The sequence below is a fragment of the Ovis canadensis genome, chromosome 6 (assembly GCF_042477335.2).
Source record: "Ovis canadensis isolate MfBH-ARS-UI-01 breed Bighorn chromosome 6, ARS-UI_OviCan_v2, whole genome shotgun sequence".
In the NCBI taxonomy this organism is placed as follows: domain Eukaryota; kingdom Metazoa; phylum Chordata; class Mammalia; order Artiodactyla; family Bovidae; genus Ovis; species Ovis canadensis.
This window is the reverse complement of record NC_091250.1, coordinates 133,898,429-133,918,779: the sequence shown is the minus strand read 5'-3', so window position 1 is coordinate 133,918,779 and position 20,351 is coordinate 133,898,429. Positions and strand designations below refer to the sequence as shown.

The 20,351-nt window shown below is 63.8% G+C and overlaps 1 protein-coding gene across 2 annotated transcripts in view; it reads right to left on the bottom strand.

The window, feature by feature from the left end:
- Positions 1–20,351, bottom strand: part of GAK (cyclin G associated kinase) — a 48,801-nt gene that overhangs the window by 6,809 nt on the left and 21,641 nt on the right. For both annotated transcript variants that reach the window (XM_069594959.1, XM_069594960.1), the window contains 14 exons: positions 20,148–20,205; positions 18,620–18,743; positions 11,684–11,733; positions 11,074–11,222; positions 10,628–10,750; positions 9,743–9,876; positions 6,483–6,677; positions 6,043–6,160; positions 5,639–5,718; positions 2,197–2,390; positions 1,516–1,656; positions 1,036–1,428; positions 676–849; positions 162–272 (listed from right to left, as the gene is read on the bottom strand). In XM_069594959.1, the coding sequence (XP_069451060.1) occupies positions 162–272; positions 676–849; positions 1,036–1,428; positions 1,516–1,656; positions 2,197–2,390; positions 5,639–5,718; positions 6,043–6,160; positions 6,483–6,677; positions 9,743–9,876; positions 10,628–10,750; positions 11,074–11,222; positions 11,684–11,733; positions 18,620–18,743; positions 20,148–20,205 (2,044 nt within the window). The remainder of the gene's footprint in view (positions 1–161; positions 273–675; positions 850–1,035; positions 1,429–1,515; positions 1,657–2,196; positions 2,391–5,638; positions 5,719–6,042; positions 6,161–6,482; positions 6,678–9,742; positions 9,877–10,627; positions 10,751–11,073; positions 11,223–11,683; positions 11,734–18,619; positions 18,744–20,147; positions 20,206–20,351) is intronic.

Genomic DNA, 20,351 nt, shown 5'->3' with positions numbered 1-20,351 from the left:
GAGGGCAGACCAGGACAGCCTGCAGCCTCCCGGCGGCCCTGCAGGAGGCGCTAAGGAATGGTCGGGGTGAAAACTTCAGAGCCAGCCCCAAGTATGGCAGGGAGGGGCTGGGCCCCACTCCTGACCCCCCTCCTTGGGGAGGGCACAGTCTCCCCACTAACCATCTGCAGCCAGCGCAGGGGCCGGTGCCTCGGCCCAGGCGTCCCAGGCTCCCAGCAGGTCGGGGTGGCTAGCAGAGGCTGTCATCTTGCTGGGCTCGGCGGGCAGGTCCCCTGGGAAGACAGTGGTGCTTTCTGAGGGTCCCCGGCAGGGCGGACACACAGCCTCACACGGGCTCTCAGGGCCCCGGGGACAGGCCTGGCTATGAGGGCTCTGCTGGGCACCAAGGGCCCCTCAGGCTGTGCTCACACCCTCCAGGCCGCCCTCCAACTGGTTCCCTCAGGCTGAGGACACGGCGTGCGGGGTCAGCAAGTGGAGACTCTGAGGGCGGTGCGGAGACCAGTGTCTGGTTCCTCGAGAGGTTCTTCAGGGGCCTCCTCCCGCTGCAGCCAGCCACACACCGACACCCCCAAACCTGCCTCCTGCCCCCTGAACCCAGCCGGGTGCACGGTGCAGACACCGGCTGCGCCCCTGCCCCGGGGGGGAGGGAGGACCTGAGGCCATGCCCGCCCTCACCCAGACGCAGGAAGTTGGTGCTGCAGGCCGGCGGCGGAGCGCTGTGGGTGGAGGGGAAGGGCGTGGGCTGGGTGGCCGGGGCGGCCGAGTTGAGGAATTCCCCGAAGAGGTCAGGCTGCGAGCTGGGGGCGGCGTCCGTGTCGGGCGGCAGCAGGAGGGGGCCGAATGGGTCAGCTGCGACGACACCGAGCGGGCGGGCGTGAGTGCGGGCACGGCGATGCACACTCAGCCCAGGCACCCCCCCTGGGACGACCCTCCCCAGGCACCTGGGCCCCAAGTGCGGGGTCAGCACTGACCAGCACCGCCTGGCGATGGCTCAAGGTGCCTGAATGGCAGGGCACTACCAGCGGCAGCACCTACCGGCTGGGGCGGTGGTCTGGGTGCGAGACGCGGGGGCCGGGCTGCTGAAGAGCAGGGCCGTGTCCCTGTCGAGCAGGCCCCCTGCAGCGCCCTCCGGAGCGGGGCCTGGGGCCCCAAGCAGGCAGCTGAGCAGGTCTGCATTGCTGGGGGGGCCGCCGGGGGCCTGGGGGGTGGGCGCGGGCCCCGCCTCCGCGTGCAGCCCCAGGAGGTCCACGCTGTCCTCCTGCGGCGCGGTGGGGTCGGGAGCATCCTCGTCTGCCGTGTCCCCGCTCTCCGCAGAGGGCGTCGGGGCTTCCTCGTCGGATGGCTCGCTCCCACAACCGTCCTCAGCCACGACAGAGGGATCCTCCTGGGCTAGGTGACCCTCTGGGCCCGTGGTTGAGTCCCGGTCCTCTGCAAAGACGACAGCAGGGCAGCTGTGGCTCAGCACGAGGGGCCGCCGAGGGGAGCCCCACGTGGCAGCCAGGCCCGACGACCCACCCCGCCAGTCCAGCGTGTGCAGGAAGTGGTCGGCATCCGTGCTGCGATGCGGCGAGTCCGACTCGGGCTCAGCATCTGCAGGCCTGGCCTCGGCGTCGTACTGTGCAGTGGACCCAGGCTGCCGGGGGAGCTCTGGCTTCCCTGCAGGAAGAGGGGGTGTCAGGCCCCCCACTCAGGGCTCCGGGACCAGGCCCAGGGCTGGGACGAGCTTGCACATCCAGAACCCACAGGACGACCGATGCGGGCCCATCTGTGAATGGAGACCGCTGCTGCCCGAAGTCACACGTGTGCACACGTGCATACCCACGCACACACAGGTGCTTACAGAGGTGTACGTGCTTTTTAGGAACACTTAGCTGGCAACCCACTCCAGTATTCTTGCCTAGAGAATCCCAGGAATGGGGGAGCCAGGTAGGCTGCCATCTATGGGGTTGCAGAGTCAGACACGACTGAAGCGACTTGGCAGCAGCTACACCTCACATAAAAAAATGGAGAAAAAGCCAGCCAAGAACACAGGCAGCTTGCACTGTGGCCAAGGGAGCCCCAGGGTCACCGCCAGGGAGCCTCCTGCGCTCGCTCACAAGTGCTCTGCAAAGAGGTGCCGTGACACACGGACGGGGGGCCACCAGGATGACCTCTGCGGGGGGCCCCCGCAGGCGTGCCCACAATGCCAGATCTCACCAAACTTGGACAGGACGTCCTGCTGCTCCTCCCGGCTAGAGAAGAGAATCTTGGGGTTCAGCCCTCGCATGCCCGCACCCTCCCAAGGCGGGGCCTCGCGGCCGGGCTTGTCTCTGGGCTCCACCTCCACCTCCAGGCTCACTTGGAACAGGTCGGGATACTTCTCCTGGATGTCGCAAGCATCCAGGTCATACCTGCAGTTGGAGACCAAAAGCAGGTTAGGAAGGACTACGGGCACCTCAGGGGTCAACATCCACCAGGATGCGAGTGCAGGGCAGGGCCGCGTTCTCGGCTGGCACCATGCCCGCGCCTCATGCTCTGGACGTGCAAGCCACCACCAAGCAAAGGGGCAGAGGAGCCTGTGGGGTCTGTGTGCAGCAAGACCCGACCACACTCTCAGAGCAGGAGCCCAACTCCCATCACCCCTCAGGTCCTGGGCTTCAAATCGGATCAGGCTCTCAGATCGTAAAATGCAGGTTCAAATAAAAACAATGCCATCCATCCTGGCAAAACCCCTGTGAACAGATGCCCACAAACCAAGACCTCTGGAAGCTGCTGCAGAGGCAATGGCCTACCCCGCGGGGTGGGAGCAGCCTGGCCTCGGCGGCCAGCTCACCGGGCAGCCCGAGGCCTGCGGCCTTCCGCCTGCAGGGAATTCCAGTCTGCGCCTCCCCCCCCGAGGCCACCTGAGGACGGCACTGGTGCCCCCCAGCTCCTCAGCCAGGCGGCAGGGACCGCGGCGGATCCTTCGCTGACCTCTGTTCGCGTTACTTACTGCTTGTGCGTGTAAAAACAGTGAGGGGACGAGGGGAGGAACTAAAAAGGAGTGGCGGGTCCCGAGGGCCTGCGGCGTCGCGACCCAACAACATGGGGTGAGCAAGCACGCGTGACGCCAGAGTGACGTCCACTGGTCAGTCCTTCCCATTCCTCGCAGCCATGACCCCTCTGCACGATGAGGGAACCAGGGGCCTCTGCGGGGTGAGGCCAGGCCCACGTGGGTGCAGACGGAGCGGCTGCCGGGCCGCGGGGCTCTCCTTCGGGTCCCAGTGGGGCGCCCCCAGAAGATGGGACAGGGACAGTCAGCCGTCGGGAGGAGAAGGCGCGGGGACCACGGCAGGGAAGGCCGACAGCGATGGCGGTGAAGGGCCTGGGGAGGGGCCCGTCCACGAGGTGGGGACCAGCCTACAGAGTGCGCGAGGCTGCTAAAGCTCAGCTCCAGGGCGGCAGGGCCCCGGGGCCCACTCCTGGCAGCATGCTGGCAGCCACCCACCCCGCCTCCCCGCCCGGTCCCGCCCAGAGGCGGCCCCCAGGCCAGGGTCCTCACAGCCGGTGAGGACACAATGAGGTCTGTGACCAGAGGTGCAGCCCCCAGTGTCCCCCAAGGGCTGGGGTCTCAGAGGGCCCAGGCCCCACCCACTGGGCAGGGAACAAACGCACTGGCTTTCGCCCCAGACTGTCCCATGCTCGCTCACACCTGCTCGCTCACACCTGCTCCCCGCCCCCACCACAAGAGGCCCCCCAAGGAATCTGAGTCCTTCTGAAGCGTCTCTTTCAACAGGCACCCCTTTGCCTTTCTCCTCTTTAACCAACGAGTCCACTTTCAGAGGTGTGACCTGCACCGAAGCACAGCACCCTGTCCACTCAGAGTAAACCCAGTCTCTCTCCAGACACAAGCAGGACCACACCCCCAGGGGTAGCCGCTGCTCAGGCTGCAGTGACCCCACGGGAGGCCCGAGCAGACACCAGGGGTCACAGACGTGGCGCCACGGCTCACCCACCACTCGCCCACCAACAGCACTGGCCTCTACCCAGTCTGGAGCCACTGAGCCTGAGGCTCTGGGGGCAGGGCTAGCGGCGCCGCCCTGTCACGTGGAAGTCGCTGAGATGGAGATCTCAGCGGTTCTCAGCGCAAGAAGTTCTCACCACGAGGAAGACTCTATAGCCATCTCAGAAGTTCTCACCACAAGAAGACTCCAACTCTACGGCCATCTCAGCGGTTTTCATCGCAAGGAATTGTCATCATGAGAAGACTCAAACTCTGCGTGGCTCCCGACGTGGTGCTTGTCGCCTTCACAGCTCTGAACTGCTTCCTGGGCAACAAGGGACGCGGCGGCCCGCCAGGAGCTCACCGGCCACATGGACGCCATCCCTCTGAAGTGCCAGGAGCCTCCTGCCCACCTTTAACAGGGGCTTTCTCTTCTCAATGCCCGTTCCCTCACGTGTCCTGAACGCGGCCCCACAGGTCCACCCGCGGCACATGTGCCGCAAACGTTCCGCTGCCTGAACACGTCTCTGACCGGCTGTCGCTTTTGAAGGGTGATTCCCCCGGACGTGGAATTCCCAGCTGGTGACGCTCTTCTCCGTTAAGTGCATCCACCGCGCGGGTGCATGGCAACTGCCGGTCTCCTTACTTTGAAGGCCACTCGGGGGCACTGGAAAGGTCCTCTTCGGTCTTTGGCGCCCCTCCTTCCAGGAGCTGCTTGCTGCTTCCGGTGTGCTTTTCGCTCGGCTGCACTGGACGTTCCGTTGCGGCACTTTAGCTCCCTGACCAGGGATCGCACGCAGGCCCCCTGCACTAGGAGCTCTGAGTCTGAAGCACAGGACCACCAGAGGGGCCCCGGCGTCCAGCTTTGCTTCTGCGGTCTGATGGCTCTCAGGTCAGTCTCAGGAAACTTCTGGCCAGCGGTCTTTCCAGCACTGTCTCCACTGCATCCTCTCCTCGGACTCCAAACAGGGCTGCCCGGCCTCTCCCCAGCACCTGGCATCCCCACCTCCACCACGTTCCCACGTCTACCCCGCCGCCACGCGTGCGGCGGCTCGAGGTTCCGGCTGTGACGGTCCGCAGCCCCCGAGTCACACCCACCTCCTGTCTACCCGCTCCAGGCCTGCAGCGAAACCCCTGTGTTCCCCGCACACGTGACCCAAGCAGGAAGTGCCACTCCCAGCTCAGGCGCGGAGCTCTTCTGCTCAGTGTCTTCATCACCGGCATCTACTGAGAGACACGCCTCAGGCAGCAAGGCCTATGGGAGCCCTGAGGCAGCCTCCCTGAGGGAGAAAAACCTGAGGCCTAAAGATGCGACCCTCCTCGTCTCTGCCTTGTTGTCACATAAAGAAGAACGCAAGGAACCAACGTGAAAACACACTAACAGACCGGACCGAGCCGCGAGGCTCTTAAAGGGCAACGACAGGCGGAAACACGAGCCTCGAGGCTCTTAAAGGAGCAACAACACGCAGAAACACGGGCAGCACCTCCAGCCCACACCACTGACGCTGGGGGCCCCCCAAGCCATCACCACGAGCAGCCCCCGCGTGGCACCTCCTGCAGGAGCCTTCCTGGGCCCCTGCCAGTTTCCACCGCGCGGCATTCATCTGCACCCCACCCACAGCAGGGGTGTCTGTGTGCCCCAACCCCCCATCCCCCCATGGTGTGGCACCAACATACTTGGCAAACTTCACAGTCGCTGCGTTCCGAGGCACGAACCCTGTGTGAAACTGGATCTGAAACATCTTCATGGACGCCATCTGCGGGAGGGAGCACAGGAGCAGCCGTCCTCAGGTTGGGTGGGGGCCCTGCCAGGCTTCTCACGGGTCCTAGGGTCTGAGAGCCGCAGGCAGGGCTCCAGGTCGCGGGGACACACAGACATCAGGGTGGTGCCTCTGCTGACAAGCAGCTCCTGGGCCCGCAGGGGAGCCCCAGGCCACAGCCCAGCAGGCCCTCAGGCCCGTGCAGAGGGCAGGTGCAGGCTGCCGACCGGCTCTGCCGCACAGGCAGGACTGGCGCCCTCACTGCACACGAAGGGCCAAGCTCAGCTTTGAGCCCAGGGCCATTGGCGCCCTCCCCCTTACCTTGGCCTGCAGCCTTCCTCCTAGGGTGGACCTCGCATGATAGATGACGATGAGCACGTCCCCCTGGACCGTTATGCCCAGGGGAATGACCGCTTTGCCATCCTCAATTTTAAAGTCTCTGGAGAACAGAACCAAGACCAGGAGTTCCCTTACGTAAGCGAGAGGCACACACGCTGATGAAGACCGAAACGCGTCTCCTCCTGCCTCATGGTTTTTCTACCAAATTACGCCAGGGTCTGGGCGGAAGGATGCTCCAGGAAATGACGCCCAAGGAGCCACTCAGCACAAAGACCCGGAGGAACCCCAAGGGCTTCGCCAGCTCTGCCTCCAGCCCACCGCCCTGAGACCCACCACCCAGCTGCAAGCCCAGAGAACAGGCGCCTCCCACAGCTCCAGGAGCATGAGGCTGCGCAGGCAGAAGGGCCTGCGCCCAAGCCCACCTCATCCTGTCGTACTCCTGGGACGTGGTGGCCACGCGCTCATCCCCCACGTAGACCTCGCAGAAGGGCCTGCAGCCGCTCCTCTGCTTGCTGAAGAGCGGCACTGGCGCCATGACCACGGCCTTCACCAGGAGGGGCTTGCTGTGGGGCGTGACAGGCTCCTCGGCCACCATGTCACACATGTACTCAATGTACCTGGAGGGCAGGAGGCAAGCCGGGTCACGCGCGCTCCGTACTTGGCCCACGGGATCATCCACGTGCTCCACGTGCAGCCCACACGCTACGTCACATGCGTGTTCCCTGTCTCTGGATCCTGTCAGGACATCCACCTTTTTTCAATCACAGGTAAGCATTTCATGTGAAATTCCCCTCAAAGCAATGTTCTAGTGTCATTTCGTGAATCTGACGCAGTTTTCACTCAGTTCAAAGTGTCTTTACATCTCCCTTGAGACTTCCCCTCTGATTCATGGCTACTCAGAAGTAGGTTTTTTCCCTTGGAAACATCTAGGGTTTCCAAAGCAGTCTTGCTGTCCTGGTTTCTGGATTAACTCCTCAATGGCCTGGGAACGCGTCTCACATGACTTCTATTGTTCTCAATCTGCTGCAGTTTACGGGCCCAGACTGGGCCTTTCCGAGGGCTCTCACCACACGTTCCTACCGTGGGACATGCTGGGGCTCTGATCTGACCCACCGACGTGCTCGACTGGCCACTGAGACCGTCCGCGTCCTGCTCTGTGGGTCTGCAACCTGCTCCTGCGACTCCTTTCACGTTCCAACGGTTCCACGGCTCCGCCCGCTCTCAGGCACTGCCCTCTCTGTGGCCTGGCCCCGGTGTGGCTCTGCCCCGTACGGCACCACCCCTCCCTGAGACTCCGCCCACCTCTGCGTGGCTCCACCCCTTCTGCGAGGCACCGCCCCCACGAGGCTCCGCCCCTCAGTGTGGGGCCACCCCCTCTGAGGCACCGCCCCCCGCGTGGCTCCACCCCCTCTGTGGGGGGACACCCCTGAGGCACCGCCCCCTCAGTGTGGGGCCACCCCCTGAGGCACCGCCCACCACGAGACTCCACCCCCTCAGTGTGGGGCCACCCCTGAGGCACCGCCCCACAAGGCTCCGCCCCCAGTGTGGGGCCACCCCCTCTGAGGCACCGCCCCGTGTGGCTCCACCCCCTCTGTGTGGCCCCTCCCCCCTCTGTGGCGCTGCCATCTCTGGCCCTGGTCTAACCTGTCTCCCGGGAACAAGCAGGGGCCACGACTGAATTTGAACCCACAACTGTCACACTTCATGTTACCAGAGCACTCTCGCCACTCGCGACAGCTGTGGTAAGACCGCCGTGTGCCAGGAGACCTGGGCACTTTTCACCAACAGCAAGAAGCCAGGACCCGTGACCCACGTCCACAGCCTGAGCGAGCTTGGAAGCAGAAGCAACAGCCAAGGCCGAGATGAGCAGGCAGCCTGGGCAGTGAGAGTGGGCGGGCGGCATGACCGGGAGTTCCAGCCTCTGGGCGCGGCCCGCACACGCCCCTACCCACCTCCGTGAGGGCCGGGGCGCAGGCCCACAGCGCCACGAAGCAGCTTCCCAACCCCCGCCCGCCCCCGGCCCATGCTTCCCGTCACGATCTCCTGGGTCACCCGAGCCCGCCCCAGGCCTCCCGTCGTGGCCTCCGCGTCTCTCTCGGCACCCACACTGGCCGTGTGGAGGGCGCCCGTGGTGGCTCCCGGCGGCCCAGGCGTGCCTTCTGGTTTGTCCTGTGCCCTGCTGTGTCCTCCGGGTGTCCGAGGCTCAAGCTCTTCCGTTAACTTGGGGGAATCCTCAGGACCTCCTCCAGACTCCGTCTCCCACAGGGACCCGAGGGGGTGTGTCTGTTGGGTCCTCTGACACAGCCCAATGGCATTTACGCCCCTCCAGGCACAGAGCTTCTGACAGGCTCCCTCCCTGCTCAAGCACGGCTTCCAGCCTCCACTTCGTCAGAGCCTCGGACACACGGACCAGTAGCCCCAACACTTCCCAGCACGCTTCCGAGTCTCGGGGCAGGCCGCCTCATCTGACTGTCCCTGGGGTGACCTCATGCCCCCTGAGCGGCAGCCTCCCTCGCCAACCTGTCCTTGGGGCGCAGACCCCGCCTGCGTCTCCTGTGGGCCCTGTCCCTCCTGGGCTGGCGGCCAGCCGAAGGCTCCAAAACGGCTTCTCTGACAGGCGTGGAGAAGCTGTGCGCTCAGAGCTGGCACTGCTCTTTAGCTGCTGTGGGCAGGAGGGAGCGGACACTCTCCACACTTGCACGTCTCCAAGGCAGCAGCCTGGGGTCTACTAGGGGGCCCAGGGCCAGGCACACACACCCTAGCAGCAACACTGCTGGCTCCGACCACAACCCCAAGCGGGGCCCTCACTGCGGGCACAGCTCCAGAGCCCTGGGTAGGCCTGCACGGGAGGCTGATAGGCTGAAAGGGTCAGAAGCCTGCCTGGCAGCCCAGCCCTTGCTCTCCTGCCCCTTCTGCACTGTGGATGGGCCCCCACCCCCTGGAGCCACACAGAAGACATCAGAGTGCGGCCAGCCCTCTCAGGAGGGAGAGAGACAAGGTGCTGCCCCGGGCAGCGAGCCGACAGGCTGAGCCGACAACGAGGAGAGGGGCAAGCTCCCCACCCCACCATCCAGGCCACGGAGCCACCCCGAGTGAGGGCGATGCCCACAGCGGCGCCTCACCAGCCTGGACGCCCCCCAGTGTCCCCCAGGGTCAGGGCCCTAGCTCTGCCTGCTCCAAGGCCCTCCCCACAGAGGAGGGAAGCCTCCCCAGAGGCTCCAGGGCCTAATGACTCCTCAGAGCACCAGGCTCCCTCTTGCCGCGAGGTGGCTGGAAGCGAAACATGCTGGCCTGGGGGCAGGCAGTGGCCCCAGAAAGGCAGCGGGTGGGCAGGGGCCAGCTGCAGACCCAGGAAACCATCTCGTGTAAGTGGTCAGCAAAGACAGCTTGGAAACCCACGTGTCCCACAGACCCTGATGCAGGGGACACAGCGCAGAGGGGGCGCTGCCCTCGTGTGCACCCAGAGAGCTCCCAGACGCCGCTCCACCTGCAAGCTGGAGCCAGCGGGCCACGTGCCCCTGCCCACCGAGCAAGAAGCCGTGGTGCTGGGAAGGCAGGGGCCAGGAACGGACAGAGGCGCTGCCCCAGGGCCCTGGTGGGGCAGGAAGTGGAGCCACCCGGCTGCACCCGCAGGCCTGCGCGCCCCCGCCGCCACACCCACACCCCACGGCAGGCCCCGCACCTCTTGTGGGATGGCCAGATGCCCGGTGGGCAGCGCTTCATGCTGAACATGTACACGGCGGCCTCCGCGGTGCTGAAGAGCCGGCAGAAGCACAAGAAGGAGCACACGGCCACGGCCGACGCCGCCCTCCCGTCCTAGGACAGAGCGTGGGGCATGTATGGGACGGTCATGGCCTCTGCCTGGGGCTGGGGCTCCTCGGGGGGCTAAGGAAACCCCGCCTGCGGCAGGGGCGCAGGGGTCCACAGCAGAAGGCCTGAGGCGGCAGACCACACGCTACACACTCACAGTCCCGACCCGACCTCTGCGCCCGGCCACCCACGGGCACCCTCGCGGCTCCCCATCGTCACTCCTGCCTGACGTCACCCACGCCAGGGTGGCAGCGCTGACCTCCAAGGGCAGGTTCCGGCAGGTATCCCACTGGACAACATGTCCACAAATCCTCAGCCCCAGAAGGGGGTCAGACACAGGGTCCCAGGAGGCAGAGCAGCCTGAGGGGACCCACCGTCTTCCACCAAAGAGGCAGGAAGACCACCGTGAGGACGGTTTTCTGCCGGAAGCCCTGTTGCCAGGGGACCCAGGCGTGGACACAGCAGGTGCAGGGCCTGCGCCCCCCACCCTCCCCGACAGCTGCTGCTCCCTCCAGCGTCTGCCGCCCTGGGACGACAGGACCCACCCGGGGCACCAGGCCCGGGCCATGGCGCAGGCCCAGGCAGAGCCACGGCCAGGAGCGGTCGGCGGCTGGCGCTCGGTGTCGCCTGAGGTGGGGCAGCTCAGCGAGGAGCCCCAAGGAGCCCGCCCAGACGGCCACTCGTCTCATCCCAGTGCCACCGCCCGGGAGCCGGGAGGCCCCTCTGCCCTGAGTGCCCAAGGAGGCTGCCCGCTCACCATGCAGTGCACCACGCAGACGTTGCCGGGGTCGCGGCGCAGCCAGGCATGCATGTTCCTGCAGAGGCGGTACAGGCTGCGGAGGCTCGGGGCCCGCCGGGCGGCCCAGCCGCAGTCAGAGACCTGCAGGGAAGGCGGCTCGCCAGCGGGGTGCAGACACGGGCTTCCCCACAGCACCCGCCGCCGCCCGCCCAGGCGTGCAGCAGGGCTCGGGAGCCAGGCTCCAGCCCGTGTGGCCAGAGCTGCAGACCGCCGCCTCCGCGCTCACTCTCTGCACCGCGAACGGCGTCCACGAGCCGAGTGACAGCAGAGGAGACTGCGTGGCCTGGTGTTCCCTCTGGAGGCACCGCGGGCTCAGTGACGATCAGAGATCCTCGAGAACTGCCCCCAACCCCCAGGCGGCATCCGGGGTGGACCCTAAGCATTGGCACCAGCCCTCTGCTCACCCGGTTGTGGAACTTGGAGGGACGGTAGGTCCGCGGGGACAGGTTGTAGACGGCGTAGCGACCTGGGTGCTTCGAGTCCAGGAACAGCCGCACATCCTCAATGTTGTTCTTGATGGCCGACTCCACGCCCTCCGCCGGGAACGACATGACTGAAAGACAAGAGCCCCCGCAGCCTCTCCAGCCATGGTGTGAGGTCGGCCGGGTGAGGCCCCTCTGCTCGTGGCGGCCGGCCCGTCAGCACGGTGGTCCTGAGAAGGGGGGGGTCAGAGGCCCCCAGACCCTGCCCTGCCGCTCATCGGATCCCCAGTCGGGGTCCCCAAGACCCTCCTGAGGCTCAGCCTCTACACGGCCCGAAGCACCACAGGCTCTCCAAGTGTCTGGACTTAACATGTGTGGCCTCGCATCACTTCCCTCAGGACCTCAGCCTTTCAGAACATTCCAGACTGGGGAGGGGGCTTGACCGGGGTCCTGGGTTGACACAGGACAGCCGGCTGCAGGGCCTGGAGGCACACTGGACACACGGACAGACACCCGAGGCTGGCACCCGGCGCACGCCACCAGACAGGAAAGAACCAAAAGACGTCCTCATGGCCAGCGCTGGCAAGCGTACCTGCGATTCTGGACGTGATGTAGGAAAGATCCAGGTCTCCCTTCGCATAGCTGGGGTTAAGAACAAAGGGAGCTTGGTTATTACAGGGAATCTCTACGGTTAGCTCATGAACCTTCGGTTAGCTCATGAACCTTCGCATAGCTGGGGTTAAGAACAAAGGGAGCTTGGTTATCACAGGGAATCTCTACGGTTAGCTCATGAGCCTTCGCATAGCTGGGGTTAAGAACAAAGGGCGCCTGGCTATCCCAGGGAATCTCTACGCTGAGCTCGTGAGCCGGAACTGAAGCGAGTCCTCGAGCGGCTGCAGGGCTCAGGCTGCAGCCTGTCAGTGTGCACGCACGTGCCCGCGTGACTGCACACACGCACACGTGTGACGTGTGGAGTGACACCTACCTACGAGGGGGAGGAGAAATTGTGAACCGTGAGGGGGAGGCAGGGCCCGGCAGGAAGGACCTTTGTCCTCTCACTACTGAAGGTGGGCGCTGAGGGTTTGGCAGAGAGATGCCGACAGAATGAAGACAGCTTCTGACGCAGTGCATCACGTCTGGCTAAACACTCACAAGATACCGAGGGCCGAGAAACAGTCTAAAGCGACAGAACGAGCATCAGGACCAGACATGGCAGGGGCGCTGGAGCTACCAGGCCGCGAACAGCTGGGGTCAGGGTTCTCTGGCGGCTCAGTGGTAAAGAACGTGCCTGCCAACGCAGGGGACAAGGGTCCAATCCCTGATCTGGGAAGAGCCCACGTGCCACGGAGGAACCAAGACCGTGCATCCCAAGTGCCAGAACTCCTGGGCCTCTGCTCTGGAAACCGGGGACCGCGGCTGCTGAGCCCACACAACCTGCAGCCCGTTCTCGGAACAGCAGAAGCCCCGCAAGGAGAAGCCTGCTTGCCACCGCGGCAGGGCAGCCCTCCCCGCCGCAAAAGCCCACGTGGCAAGGAAGACCCCGCAGCCGCAAAAACCAGAAACAGCTGGGGCTAACGTGCTGAGGGCGCTAATGGCTAAAGCCAGCAATGTGCGGGTCAGACAGTAAGCAGAGGTGCAAATTCTAAGCAAGAGACAGAAGGAAACGCGAGGCGGAGGCCCTGAGCAGAAAAGAAGGCTGCCTTTGATGCTGAGTAGACTGGACATGGTTGGGGAGGAACCTCTGAGCTAGATCTCAACAGAATCCCCAAAAGCCAAGAGCACAGGCTGGGGGATGGCAGAGAACATCTAAGGCCTGCGGGGTGAGCCTATGACGTAACGGGGACCCCGAGAGGAGGAGAGGGGGGTACTGAAGACATGCGCACATCCTAACTGAGAATTTATCTAAATCAGCGCCAGACACCAAACCACAGACCCGGGAGCCCAGAGGACACCCAGCAGGACCAACGCCAGGAGAGCCACCCGAGGGCATGTCAGCCTCAACTTCAGGAACAATCAAAGGTGAAGACAAAATCCTGAAAGAAGCTCGGGGCAGGGGACGCTTTACCTACAGGGGAGCTACGGTAAGAACTACGCCTGGCTTCGCCCCAGCAACCAGGCAGGCAGGGAGTGAGGCCAGATGTTTACAGTGTTGGGAGAAAAACCAGCAGGCAGGACTCTGACCTGAGACACCATCCTCGAGACCTGAGGAGACACGAACAGCAGGGACGCGGGGCCAGGAGGGTGGCGGCAGGAGTCACGAAGCACACCGCCCCCTGGAAGGAACAGCATGCTATCTGAAAGCGGACCTGGGCCAGCTGGTGACCACACACGCCAGGGCAGCCACTGAAGTCAGCAAAGAAAGAGCCGTGTAAGTGGTGAAGTGAGCAAGGAGCGAGCATGGGATCACAGAAAAGGCTCAATTAGAGCCACAAAAATAGAGAAAGAACGGAAGACAAACAGAAACTGAAATCAAGAAAGCAACACGGACTAGGAACACAGCTGCTGCTCCGGCGCTCAGGCCTGTCCGGCGCTCAGGCCTGTCCGACGCTTTGCGACCCCATGGACTGCAGCACGCCAGGCCTCCCTGTCCATCACCAGCTCCCAGAGCTTGCACAGACTCATGTCCATCGAGTCGGTGATGCCATCCAACCATCTCATCCTCTGTCATCCCCTTCTCCTGCCTTCACTCTTTCCCAACATCATGGTATTTTCCAAGGAGTCAGCTCTTCGCATCAGGTGGCCAAAGTATTGGAGCTTCAGCATCAGTCCTTCCAATGAATATTCAAGGTTGATTTCCTTTAGGATTGACTGGTTTGATCTCCTTGCTGTCCAAGGGACTGGCAAGAGTCTTCTCTAACACCACAGTTCAAAACCATCAATTCTTTGGCACTCAGCCTTCTTTATGGTCCAGCTCTCACACCTGTACGTGACTACTAGATCACAGCTTTGACTAGAGGGACCTTTGTCAGCAAAGTGACATCTCTGCTTTTTAATGCGCTGCCTGAAGCCAGCGTTTTCACTCTCCTCCTTTACTCTCATCAACAGGTCTCTCTGCTTCCTGCCATTACGGTGGTGTCACCTGCGTATCTGAGGTTATTGATATTTCCTCTGGCAATCTTGATTCCAGCTTGTGCTTCATCCCTACTAATCCAACCCCAGGCGCTGTGGAGACATGGTGGGCTCGGCTACAGTCCCCTGCAGTGAGCCACGACCCAGCAAAGCGAGCCGTGCGGGCACCCTGGTTCCCAGTACATCTTAGTTACATTTATACTGCTCAGGTTTGTTAACGTGCAGTGTGTTATGCCCAAAAGACAGTGCTATCCCTTCAATTAAAAATACTTTATTGCTAAAAAGTGTGAACCGTGGTCCGAGCCCTTCAGCGGGTCTCACAGTAACACAGGAGGCCACTCACTGATCACAGATACAACACCACGTACAATAATGACGAAACGTCGGAAGGTTTTCAAGAACTACCAGACGGGACGTGGAGACACAAACTGAGCAGATGCTGCTGGGAAAAGGTGCTCACAGACTCGCGGATGTGGGGCTGGCACAGGCCTGTCTGTGTGAAGTGCAGGGAAGAGAGGCTGTCCTGTGTGCCAATAAGCACTCTACACACCAGTGACCGACATACACCGACTAACAGATCGTCAGAGTGGGTCAAGACATACAGCCCAACTATGCTGTCTGCAAGTAACGTGAAACTGAGCATCTTCAACCTGATTCTGCGGTTTAGTCGCTCAGTCTCGTCCACCTCTCTGTGACCCCGCGGACTGTAGCCCGCCAGGCTCCTCTGTCCACGGGATTCTCCAGGCAAGTGTACTGGAGTGGGTTGCCGTGCCCTCCTCCAGGGGCTCCTCCCGACCCAGGGACCAAACCCACATCTCGTCTGTCTCCTTCACCGGCAGGCGGGCTCTTCACCACGAGCGCCACCTGGGAAGCCACTGACCCTCACGTGCTAAGCCGCTCAGTCATGACCGGCTCTGTGACCTGTGGACTGCAGCCCACCAGGCTCCTCTGTCCACGGGATTCTCCAGGTGAGAGCACTGGAGTGGGGTGCCATTTCCCTTCTCCAGGGGCTCTTCCCAACCCAGGGATCGCACCCAGGTCTCCCGTAATTGCCGACGGGTTCTTTACCGACTGCGCTTCCTGGGAAGCCCATTATAATCCTATGCATACTAGCTGTGATTCACACAGTCTGAACGTATTTACTCCCAACCCACTGGCACATTCTCCTGTTAAAGAAATGTGCTTTTCCAACTAACAGAGAATTTTTAATTCAGTTAAATCTATTAACCGCTTCCCCAACCCTTATGTGCTTTTGGTCACATTTAAGATACTTTTCTTACTCTGGTGTTATAAAAACACCTCTGCGTATTTTATCAGCTTTTCCTCGGAAACAGCTTTTCACAATCAGATCTGTTAACAGATCAGACCTACTGTATCTTGTTATTAGATGAGATCCCATTTTTTCTTTTTCGACACATACCCATGATCTCATCAACATAAACTCATTAATCTGTTATTTTCTTTGGACTCACCACTCATGGTTTATAGCACCCCTCCCTAAGTACATGTCATGGGTAAGTCTAAACACATCTAACAACAAATGCTTAAAAAAAATTGACATAAAATGAGGTCTGTCTCTGTTCTTAATTTTAAAAACATTGCTGGAAATTTTGATAACTTACATGTGAATTTTGGGATCAAAGTCTGTGGCAACAATGTCAGGATTTTCATCTTTAAAGTAAAGAACTTGAAAATGCACCGAGCAGCGCCACGACCTCTGAACGTAAACCCCCAAACTCACAGGCGGCCGGCGCCCCCACTGCAGTCTGCTGCTCCCGTCTTCCTCACCGGCGGGGGCGGGGCCCCCTCCTCAGGTCTGGCCTGGATGGGGCGGTCCCTCTCGCTGCCTCCCACCTGCGACCTCTGCCCGCGACCTCTGCCCACGCGTGCGGCCACCAGAAGAGGCAGCCCCTGCAGACCAGCTGTCCTGAAACGGGCCGCGGGGGGGACGCGCCACACCCTCAGAGGCCGCCGGGCATGTGCAGCAGAGCCCAGCGAGGGCCGCTGACTCCCTCAGGTAGGGAGAGGGCGGGCCCGCCTCCCGAGCGGGGGGGTGCGCAGGGGGTGAGCAAAGTCCCCAGAGGAAGGTCTGGGTGTGTCAGAAACCCAAGCATGCAACGGAACCACCGAAGCTCCACCTCCGGTATCCCGAGACGCCTACAGCCTGCCTTCCTTTCTCCCCCTGGCTGCACCGTGCGGCCTGAGGGGTCTGGTTCCCTGACCAGGGACAGAACCCAGGCCCACGGCAGTGAGCGCGTGGAGCCCCGACCAGGGACGGCCAGGCAGGCCCGCGCTACTGACAGCCCGGGCAGGAAAGGCCTCCAGGGCAGAAGACGGAGGGCACAGAGGGCGCATGGGCAAACCTGCGCCCGAGCGACGCCGGCAGCGGGCGGGGGAGAGCGCCGGCCACGCTCACTACACGCATCGTCTACAGCGTGTGGCACCACGTCAGCGGGAGAGACGGACACCCGTCATGAAGCAGAGCACAGGCCGGAGCAGCAGTCCACGCGGACACGCAGCCGGAGGGCTGCGCCCCAGGCCAGAGCCTGCGGCTCCACACAGCACGCTCACTGCTGGGGCAGCTGGCGCAGCCCGGCCACTCGCCCCGCTGCCAGTGAGGGGCCAGGGCGCCTGGTGGAGGCGGCCGTGAGGGCCTGACGTGTGGGATCCAGGACACGTGCACGTCTGGGGCCTGCGCCTGAAAGCGCTGAGCGACTGACGAGAGGCCACGGGCGCATAGGAGCTCAGGGTCGGGATTGCGAGCCAGAGGCCACAGGGCGGGCCCGCACACCCCGAGAAAGGGTCCCGCCTGCAGCCCTGGGGCTGAGTGGCCCTGAGGGCCCTGACTGGACCCTGTGCCAGACCTGCAGGAAGCCCCTGGCAAGCTCAAGAATCATGGCCGCCGTGCTCGTCTGACCCACAGAGCAAAGGCCGTTCCCTGGGGACCATCGCTCGCCTGGGGGTCGATCCCTGGGGATCATCCGCTAGCCTGGGGGTCAAGGCCCAGGGTGTACTCCCCACACACTTGCGAGCCGGTGGCCACAGGGATGCCCCTCCCCAAGCCAGCGTCCTAAGCTGGGTCCCCACATCCGGTATCGGCCTGTGTGGGGAGTGGCCTCCCTGCTTTCAGGGAGGACCTGAGGTCCCGTCCACCCTGTCCTAGCCCTGTGGTGGGGAGTGCGGGAACAGGCCACAGTCCAGGGCCATCACTGTGCCAGGCCTCAGCACAGAGCCCCTGGGCAAGTGTGCTCACGCCAGTACCTTCAAGAGCTTCACAAGCCCCGGGGCACCCTGGGCAGGAGGCGGCTACCTGCTTGGCCCTGGTGAGCAGAGAGGCTGCCCGCAAGGCTGGCCTGCGGGCGCGCACCTCAGCCGCGTGGGAACGCGGTTCCTCTCTCCTCCGCAAGGCCGAGTGGCTCCTCTCAAGTCTGCTGGCTGCTGTCGGCCTGCTGTTCCCGCCGGGTCCACCCGAAACCCCATGACAAACCCCACTGGGAGGGAGACAGGAGGACGTGAGTGCGGCCGTGGGCATCTCGGCGGCGGACGTGCAGGGAGGCCTGCAGGCGGGAGGGCTGCAGGCGGGAGGGCAGCCGCCACACACAAGGTCAGCCCTTGCCGGGCCGCAGCAGCACCGACGACGGCTGACAGGGAGGCCCCGAGCAGGGCCCTCCACACGCCCACGCCCCACCCGGGCCTCAGGTCTTCACACCTGCCCTGGGACAGGACTCTGGGGAGCCAGGTACCAGACAAAGAGGTGCCTCTGACCCTCCTGCTGGAGACGAGGTGCAGCCCAGGCACCACAAAGGGCCACATGGCACAGGCGTGAGCAGGCACCCTGCCCGGCCAGAGCCCGCACTGGGCAGACACCAAGCTCCTCTCATCCCTACAGTCACGTCAGAGGCAAAGCACTGGGGCGCCACCGAGTCCCCTCACAGGACCCACACGTGTGCACGCACACTCACTCACAAGCACGTGAGCCCCTGCCCGCGTCCCCAACAGCTGTGAACGTACAATAACCACAGCGCAGAGAAGACAAGCCCGAGGCCTCCGCGGCCGTGCAGGGGTGGCACTACCCAGCGGCGCAGAGCACAGGCCGACCCCGCCCCACGAGGCGGGCACACGCCAGACGGAACCCGACTCTCCGGGGCTCCCTGGTCAAAGCCAAGACCTCTTGGAGGACAGCACCAGCAGGCTGTGTGCGTGGCTGCCGTCTCCGTGGACAGGGCCACCCTCAGGAGAGACGCGGCCCAGAGCCAGGGTGTACAGTCTCCCGCAAACACCCTCCAGCGTGAGGGCAGGAAAGCGGTGACGCCTGAGCTCGCGTAGGGGGCTAGCTCACACTGCGCACGCGCGCTCACCCGGCCGTAAGTGCGGGTTCTGCACATCTGGACGCAGGTCCACACCCAAGGCTCCAAAAATCGCACAGCAGAGAACCCACGTGTCTGCACCCTCGACTCACTTGGCAACGGACTGGATGACTTTGGAGGAAGTGCCCTTGATGTTGGTGAAGAGGCGCTCGGTGCCCCCACGCAGAATGTCCAGGAGCCCGCCGTAGGGCTGCTCGCACTCAGCGACCACCAGGCCTGCAAGCAGAGAGAGACTGCAGGACTCCAGGCACCGCAGCGGCCCGTGCGTCCCTCCACTGGGACCAGGTGTCCCCCACCTGGCTGCCTACACCCCACGCCTGGCACAGGAACGAACTGGGTAGAAGGGAGCCCAGAGCAGGACCTGGGTGCATCAGCAGACTAGAGCCTCTGGGCGCGTGAGGCTGTTCCCACGTCCCAGACGTTCACCCAACTCACTCCCAGCGCCTGCTGGGCACCAAAATGGACCCTGCCTCTGACAAACACGTGCTAGAGCCCGGGGGGGTGAGCAGGCTGGTACACAGGGTACGAACATGCCCACAGACGGAGGCTGCCGGTGTGTGGGAAGGGGAGAGGAGGGGAGGAGGCAGGAGCAAGGCTGTGTGTGGCACAGGAAGGCCTCAGCGGCCCCCGCTCTGCTGGTCTGCAGGGCAACAGGCCCCTAGCGGCTGTGCGGACAAGGCCGGAGCAGCGGCCCACGAAGGCCCCAAGACCAGGGTCCAGGGCACGGCTGCACCCCGGCCGTGAATGCAGAAGTCGGGCGGAGGACAGCAAGGAGGGTCCACGCGCTCCCGTGCGGGGCGCCTGTGGCCTCTGGATCCGGTGGCAGCACGTGTGTGGCACCCATGCCAGCGCTCTGCCCCGCACCCTGTACGCACGTGGGGCGTCTTTCCGGGCACCTAGAGGGGGCCCCGCACTACGCCCCAGGGAGGCAGCTAAGCCAGAGCTACTCTGGTGGACAAGGAGCCGGACACGGGCGGCCAGCTGCCGGCATCAGCCCTGGAGGCGATGGGCTACAACAGGACCCTGGGGTGGCCCTGGAGAAACAGGGCAGAGGTGTGTCTGGAACCTTCTGGGCCAGCTGCACTCAGGGCTGGCTGCGCCAGCCCCCAGAACCCCCAGGCTAACTAGCAAATCAAGTGCAACCCTCTCAGCAAACACGTCCGAGCCATGAGCCAAGTCCACTGGCCCCTGCCCCCTGCCCCCTGCCAGACCCACCTCCCCACCCGAGCCCGCCTCATGGTGAGCAGACGCTGCCCCTGTGGCCCCCTCACAGCCGCTCTGCTCCCTCACACACCGCCTCCAGGCTACCTGCAGCATCACCGCGGGCTAGCCTGAAGGGACACCTGCATCTGACCGGGCAGGGGCCACGCGTACTGGAGACCTGTGCGGCCGCCCAGTCCCCCGGGGCCCGAGGCTGAGGCAGCCCACAGGCAGGCCCCCTAGAGCCCCTCGGGCAAGGCTGGGGCTCAGAGGGCCCAGGTTGCCCGACGGCGGGGGTTTGGGGGGACAGCAGGCGCCCGGCCTCTGGCCCCCTCTCCAGTCCTGACCTCACTGAGGGGCGGCCCTGCTGAGTCTTGGGGCAGCTCAGGAACCGTGAACTGGGGTCCCGGGGATACTCACTGCTGCCCGTGGAACCGGGAGGGGCCGCGTGCCCATAGCCTCCATTCTGCTCCAGGAGCTGGGAAGGTGCAAACTCAGGTCAGGCCAGGTGCTCGGGACACGTCGCCCGCCGAGTACACCCTCCTCCACCTGGCTCGCTACAGAACCACCAAGGACCACCCCCCCACCCCCCAGGGTCTCGACGCGTCCTGGACCCCAGGGCTG